The sequence below is a fragment of the Chinchilla lanigera genome, unplaced genomic scaffold, assembly GCF_000276665.1.
Source record: "Chinchilla lanigera isolate Chin_1 unplaced genomic scaffold, ChiLan1.0 scaffold00010, whole genome shotgun sequence".
Classification (NCBI taxonomy): Eukaryota; Metazoa; Chordata; class Mammalia; order Rodentia; family Chinchillidae; genus Chinchilla; species Chinchilla lanigera.
In genome coordinates this window covers 2,983,344-2,991,087 of record NW_004955411.1, presented here as the reverse complement: position 1 = coordinate 2,991,087, position 7,744 = coordinate 2,983,344, and the positions used below count along the sequence as shown (strand labels likewise).

At 42.2% G+C, this 7,744-nt stretch overlaps 1 protein-coding gene across 1 annotated transcript in view; it reads left to right on the top strand.

Annotated features, from left to right (window-relative positions):
* The window catches only part of Fbxo9 (F-box protein 9), a 33,271-nt gene that overhangs the window by 2,700 nt on the left and 22,827 nt on the right, over nucleotides 1-7,744 (top strand). The window contains exons 2-4 of the mRNA XM_005377610.2: nucleotides 2,067-2,225; nucleotides 5,721-5,778; nucleotides 7,081-7,180. Of these exons, the coding sequence (XP_005377667.1) occupies nucleotides 2,079-2,225; nucleotides 5,721-5,778; nucleotides 7,081-7,180 (305 nt within the window). The 5' untranslated portion in view covers nucleotides 2,067-2,078. The remainder of the gene's footprint in view (nucleotides 1-2,066; nucleotides 2,226-5,720; nucleotides 5,779-7,080; nucleotides 7,181-7,744) is intronic.

Below are 7,744 nucleotides of genomic sequence, written 5' to 3'. Positions count from 1 at the left end.
TAACAAGCTGCTTAGCTAATACTGATTCAGAAGGGAAGTGGGGCACATAGCAAGGGTGCATGGCTGACATCGTTAACCTTGGCTTAACTCTGACTTCTAAAACAGGAATATTTTGGGGAAGGCATGGGTACAGGTGTTCTGGTCACCCATCCAGTGCCTGATGCATACTGTGTGTGGACCAGGTGGTACAAATTACAGTGTCATCTCAAGTTTCCATTTATGCCTTAGGAAGGTGTGCAGGTCTGGCCATTGTGACTTTATGTTAGGGTCTTGCCTTCTTCACATGTGCCTCCGGCTGCAGTTCTGATGGGTTCTCATCTTCTGCACTGACTTCCTTGAGTGTGCGCCCCTGTCTGACTGCCTACTGATTTCTACCTAACTTAGCTGTCTGTAATGTTTCTTCTCTCTGAAGAGCTATCCCTAACTGCTTTAGGGGAGAATAGGTGTAGTTTTAATCTTAACTACTTTGAGCTGAGAAAGTGTAGCGGAGACCGAAGTCGGGGGCCTTGCTAATCTAAGGAGCCCTGGATAGCAGTCACGTTGCGGTTTGGCAGTTTTGAACACTTCACAAGATCGGTCTGGTGGATCCCAGTAAAAAGAGTCTGGTACGTTTGCCCTTGGTTCCATCTGTGTGGTCACTTGGGGTTTGGCAGCCTCTGTGCAAGAATAACAAACTTTTTCAAGAGCGTACGTGTACATGACTAAAATACGAGCACTGGGATGGAAAGGCATACTGGGAAAAGAGCCATGTCGAGACCCTGCTCGTAAGGGACTGGAGTGGCAATTGTGACCAAGGGCTCCTAGGCCTCTCTGCTGATGGAGGTCATCCTTAAATCCGGTATTTCTTTACCACAAGTCCCTCCAGTTTGGGCTGTTAGAAGATGGAGAGGTCGATGGTTTTGAAGGACAATTTTAGTTAAGGAATTGTGGAAAATATTTTTACAACATATTTTAGACATACCTTTTTCAAAAAAAGGAAGCCAGGAAGAATATACACAATGCTATTAGCAATGGCCGTGTTTGGGGGAGTGGTTTCCCTGGGAGGGAAGGGGATGTCGCCACGCGTGAGGCTTACTGCGGCACCCTTGTGGGTCCACACCCAGAGTAGGGAGGGAAGTAGAACCAAGGGGTCAGGGGAAGAAGTTCAGCAGTGCAGATCCCCTCCACATACCGGGAACCAAACTCAGGACCTTGCGCTTGCTAGGCAGGTGCTGTGCCGCTGAGCTAAGTCCCCAGCCCCAGCAGTGCAGTCTTCATGGACCTCCTTAGTCCTGCGGGGGCTCTGAGGATGGAGTACCCTTTCGGAGATGTCTGGAGTTGCAAGAGGCTTTATCAGCCCTCAGCCAGTGGTTGGGTGGCGACTGTGAAGGCAGTGTGATCATGCTGAGGCAATACGCAAAAGGCCGACAACTCGGGGCTGTTTTCAGTACTTTGGAAGTTGTTCTGACGAGTTCTTTATTCCCAAAGAGGAACGTGAGCAGCCCTTCAGAGTCCACCATGTCGAGGACTTCACTTTCTGTTTTACATTTTTGAAATGGTAACCTATGAGAAAAATGTTTCCTTTTTCAAATACAGAATGTTTATTAAAAGAAAGACTTAAGGCTCACCTACAGAGCTCTTAGCAGCATTTTAATGTCTGCTAGGTGATGCACTCATGAACACATTATGGGAAGCTGTGAAGTTCAGTCCCTAGGTCATGGCTTACACTTTTAATTGTAGTTAAAATGTACTTCTGCGATACCATTATACTTTTGCTGTATAAACAGTTATTATTATTTTTTTTTCTGGTACCAGGAATCGAACTCATGACCTTGCGCTTGCCAGGCAGGCGCTGTGCCGCTGAGCTAAATCCCCAGCCCCCTGTATAAACAGTTACTATGGGCCAATTTTCATTCTTTAAAGTTTTAGGTAGAAAATTGAGAATATAATAAAAGTTTAGTATTTAGTAACAGAAAAGGCTTTCCTTGACTTAGAATAACAAGAATTTGCATGTTGGGTACATTATAAACTGCTCCAGAGGTTGGCTGCCTGTCTTCGTGAGTCCTGAAGTCCTTTTCTGCTCCTAGGCTCAGCTCCAGATGTTCAGGGCTCAGTGGATGTTTGAACTTGCCCCAGGCGTGGGCACTAGCACCATGGAGACGCGGCCTGGCAGAGCAGCAAGAGGCGCTCTGCTGAAAGCAGCCGCAGACGCCAAAGGAAAGCAAGAACTGGCAAAAGAGGAAAAGTTAAGTACTAAAGACATTCTAACACATTTCCTTTTATTCTTTTTTATTCTGGAGGGAGGGGGCAGCAGAATTTTCAATAGTGTAAGGACGTGGTCATACCCTGGAGCCATAAACATGTAATTTGTAAAATAAAAGTATTTTTCCTTCTGTGGAAAACTTGATTACTGTACCAATTTATACGTCCTCACTACCTCTAGGTGCTTTGAGTAATACCCAGAGCTCCCTTCTCTGCAGATGAAAACTGTCCTCAAGGAGCTGCCTTTTACTAACTTAGGATTCATGTGATCTCTAAAAGATTGATGCCTCTGGAGTTTTAGCAGGAGCCCAAATGAGGCTTACTCTACTGTGTACCTTTGCAGAAGTTGTCTTCGGTTCACGCAGTGTTTTGTATTAATCATGTCCTATTGTCGAAGTTTTGCAAGTGCTCAGAGTGAAAACGTTTTGAACGCTGTCCAGGCGCTCGCTTCTGTCCTGGCTCCTGTTCATACCGAGAACATTATTTTGCTTTGCATTATCTTCCTCTTCCCTGGAGGCTATGTCATCTTCACACCATGTGATCCACGTTTCTTTTTACACTTAGCAATTAACCAACTAACATTGCCATGGTGACCAAAGCCTTGCAGACCTGTTTTATTATAATTCTTATTTTAAAATCATTGCAGCCTTACAGGTAGAAATTCTGTAAATCCTTCAGTTAGCCTCCTCCCATGGTGACATCTTGGATAACAGTAATACCATATCAAAGAGTGGGAAATGAACCCTGATTTAATCCACAGAGCTTGCGTAGATTTCCTGGGTTTAAAAGCATTTATTTATATATCTGCAGTTATATGACATGGTGTCTTAGTTACTTTCTCATTGCTGAGACACAACACCCATCACCTACAAATTAAAGGATGACTCACTATTTGTAGATATTTCAGCCTATAGTCAGCTGACTCAAGGAGTGGCAGGCAGGAGGCAGAGAAAACAACGGGGAGGAAAGAGGGAGACGTACCCTTGCAGGCCACACCCCCAGTGTCCTGCCTCCCCACATGACATTTAGCTGTGAACTCATCAGTGGACTGACCCATTGGTGGGCATCACACCCCCAGGAGCTAATCGCCTCCCAGAGCCCCACCTGTGAGCAAATGAAGCTTCGTAAGACATCTAGATATAAACCATAGCACACGGGTAGCTTTGTGTCACCACTACCACAATCGTGATGCAGAATTTGTCAGCTTAAATGACGATAAAGAGTGGCTCTTAAAAAAAAAGATTTGATTGTAGAATGAGCAGATTGCAGTCTGGACTGTGTGTGCTACAAAAGGTAAATTGTAGGCATATTTGAGGAGGCAAGAGAGACAAGGGTTTTTAAAGGTAAAAATGAGCAAGGTTACAAAAGTTGTTTTGAAACAGTTACCCTTGGCTACAAGGATGAGTAGCAAGAGTGGCACCAGCCCAAGGTTGAATAAGCAATTAACTGCTAGGCAGATGTTGTTGCAGACGTAGTTCCTGTGTGAAGTTGCTACAGCTTTTGGGCAAGTGTGTGGTTTACAATCTCTTGTGGTAGATTGTTTGTTTGTTTGTTTTTGAGACAAGTTCTCACTATGCAGTTCAGGTTGGCCTTGAGCCCACTTAGTAGACCAGGCTGGTCTTGAGCTCACAATGATCCTCCTGCCTCAGCCTCCCAAGTGCTGGGATTACAGGCGTGTACCACCACGCCCAGCTCTTATGGTTCTTGCTATCAGGTACATTGTACATGGGGCCATCCCTTCATGATCCCTCAGCTGCATTTGCTAGTGGAGGTATCTGTGTCTTTAGGGTCTGGCCACTTTCACATACTGTTTCATCACCACAAGGATCCCTCCTCTTTATAGTTACACTTGCCCTTCCCTGCCTGTCTTAGTTTTCTCATTACTGAGACAAAATACCCAACACCTGAAATTAAAGTAGGAAAGGTCTATTTTGGGGCTCACAGTTTGTAGAGGTTTCATTTCATAGTTGGCTGGCTCCAAGGCAGGGTGGCATGGCAGAGGGGCATCGCAGAGGAGAAATAATTCATGGCTGGCAAAAAGCAGCAAGCAACGAACAACAGCAGCCCTTTTCCTGTCTCTTATATTTTATCCAGGCTATTCACCCTTACGACAGACAACACACCCTTAATCATAGCATCATACTGTGAATCAGTCCTAGCATCACATCCTTGATCCCAGCATCTCACACCCTAAATCCTGCCAACTCCAAAAAGCCCCACCTATGACCTGAGGTTTTAGGGGAACATCTAAATACAAGCCATAATACTAGCCATTCCTAACCACTGGCAAACACCACTAATCTGTTTTCCATTTTATAAGTTTTGCATTAGAAGAATGTTCGATAAATAGTATCATACAATATATAGCCTTTAGAGATTGGCCGTTTTCACTCGGTGTAATTGCCTTGCGATCTGTCCAAGTTGTATGCCAGTAGTCTGCTCTTATCTGTTTCAAGATAGTACTGTGTGGCGTAGATATTCCCAGATTTTTAGACTAGACACTGGTTGAAAAATAGTTGAGTTTTCCAGTTTTTGGCCACTGTAAATAAAATTGCTATGAATATGTGTGTTTAGGTTTTTCCGTAACATAAACTTTCATTTCTCTGGGATGAATGCCCAAGAGTGTAATTGCTGAGTTTTGGTAAGTACATGTTTGGCTTTAAAAGAAGCTGCCAGACTTTTCCAGAGTATCTCTGCCATGTGTTCACTACTAACGTGTGAGTGATCCAGTTTCCGTGTGTCCTCGTCGGCATAGTGTCCTTACTTTATAGCTGGCCACTGTGGTAAGTAGATGGTGATAGCTGGTTGTGATTTTAGTTTGTATTTCCCTAATGACTAACGATATCTTCTCAGGTTGTTATTTCCCACCCATATCTCCTTGGTGAAATAGCTGTGCTTTTTCTAGATGAACTGTTTATGGTTTTACTGTTTTATCTTTGAGATTTCTCAATGTGCTGTATTTGAGATGCAAGCCCATTGTTGACTATGTGAGCTGTAAATATTTTCTCCCAGTTTGTAGCTTATTTTTTCATCCCTGTACCCAGGGTACTTCGCAAAGATTTTTTGATGAGGCTCGATTCATAAACTTTCCCTTTTATGCATTGTTTTTCATATCATGTGTAGGAACTCTTTGTTTAGTCCTAGGTTGCCAAAGTTTTCTTTTTGTTTTTCCTGTTCTTTTTTTTTGGTACCAGGAATCAAACTCAGGACCTTGCGGTTGCCAGGCAGGGGTTCTGCCACCTAACTGTACACCTGACCCCTCTTTTCATTTTCTCTAAAAGCTTTATAGGTTTTACATTTAAGTCTCTGATCCATTTCCAGTCAATTTTTATGTAAGGTATGGGTTTAAAGTGAAATGCTTCATTTTGTCCTCAGTGTCCAACTGCTCTAGCATTTTTCCTGAAAAAGCCCTCCTGCCATCGGTATTTTATTTTTAATACATATTTTCAAACATTGTTTTTCACTTTTTATCTGTATAGGCTCGAGAGCTCTTCCTGAAGGCAGTAGAGGAAGAACAGAATGGAGCTCTTTACGAAGGTGAGCCTCAGCCCAGGGCCATGCGGCTGTGGCGGGTCTCGGTGACAAGTCTCTGGCACCGATCTTTTTTTCTTTTTTACTAGAAGTTATTTGATAGAGAGCATCAGTCTCCCTATATTCAAAATTGTTTTTTAGGTAAAAAATAAAATTTATATTTTATATGGCTTGTGTCTTTCCGAAAAATATTACTGGGAAACATCACAGCGATAGAACGAGTAAAATAAATATTTTTCTACATTTAACTTTAGTATTTGTTAATACTTCATTAGTGCATTTATTTTAACATAAGATATGCTCCTTTCACAGGTGAAAACTACTTCAGGGGAGGGAAATACAAAGGATAAATCAAGGAACATGTAGCTGTTAAGTTCTAATTTCATTTTATTAAAGGAGCAAGCTTTGGCTTTAATTGTTTCATTAGCCCGATAGGAGTGCATACTAAAACAGACTGTTTACCATATTAGCTTTGTAATTGTGCTTTTGTTTTTTTTTAACAATAAAGGGAATAATTGGGGCACATGACAAAAGCTTGTGCTTAAATTACTTGAAAATGCCCCCAGAATAATATCACTTACAGTTACTGCATTTATTTGCAAGTTTCTTCTAGTCATGTTCCTACATAGATTTTCAGTCCCTATGCAGTCTTCATTAGCTTGTAAGATTCCAGCTCAGTACTTAATGGGTGATAACTCACGCAGGATAACAGAACGCGGTAGGATGTATCGAAGTGAACAGACCCTATCCAGGGGCAAAGAGCTCATTGGGTTCCACTGGCTTTTCTCTGTGAAGGGAGAGCTCTAACCACCAGGCCAGGAGGAATTTGTTTAAAAACAAGCTTTAAAGGTTATTTAACTAAACACACAGCTGAGCTGAAGGAAGTTGGATTTGAAGAGTAAATTCAGAGAACTCTTTTCTGTGCTCTATCCAGTAGGAAGCATTTGAATTTCTTCAACTTCATCATTAAAAAAAAAAAAATCCTTTCTTCTTAGAAGTGTTTCTGTTGGGCCGTAGAGTTGTGTAAAATAAATTCCGATGAGACATGAGAGGGTGAGAAGAACATGGGAAGGATAGGAAGGTAACAGTAAAATACATCTTAAATTCCCATCATACATTAACCTGAAAGGTTACTTTCTGAGCTGTAGAGTTTGGGTATGAGTTTGTTCAGTGAACAGCTGTTGTATATAGAAAATGAATTTGGCTATTTGAAAAGAAAGTTACCAAATTACAGTGTAGCTAAGAGTAATCAGAGGAAATGACAAAAATGTGTGGTCATGGCTAACTTAGCTTTGTGTCTTCCCGTAGCCATCAAGTTTTATCGTAGGGCTATGCAGCTCGTACCGGATATAGAGTTCAAGATCACGTACACCCGGTCTCCAGAAGGCGATGGCATTGGAAGCAGCTAGTGAGTATGCACATCGGTAGAGTACTTACTGCTCTGCTGTGCTAGCACTTAGCAGAAGAGCGCAGTGCTCACACCGTGGTGCTCTGGTGTGTTCTTCGTAAAATTACAGTACTTTTGCCATTAGGGACATTAAGGTTAAAATACAGAAATGTACATTTTCAAATAGATACAACAAAAAATGCTTAAAAATGAAATAAGTAGTGAAAAATGAAAATTAAATGTATTTAGAGTACTAGAATGTAAGTACTGCCAAGCATGGTGGCGCACGTGTGTAATCCCAGTACTCACACTCCGGAGGCTGAGGCAGGAGGATCGTTGCAAGTTCGAGACTAGCCTGGGCTACAAAATGAGTTTAAGGCCAGCCTAAGTTGCATAGCGAGACCCTGTCTCAAAAAGACAAAAAAAAAAAAAAATGTAAGTACTGAAATGTTAATGATGGTTGACACTGGGTAACCAGTACATGAGGTTTCACTATACTAGTCTCTCCCCATTTTTTTTTTTTAAGATTAATACATGGTAGGGGCTGGGGATTTAGCTCAGTGGCAAAATGCCTGCCTGGCAAGC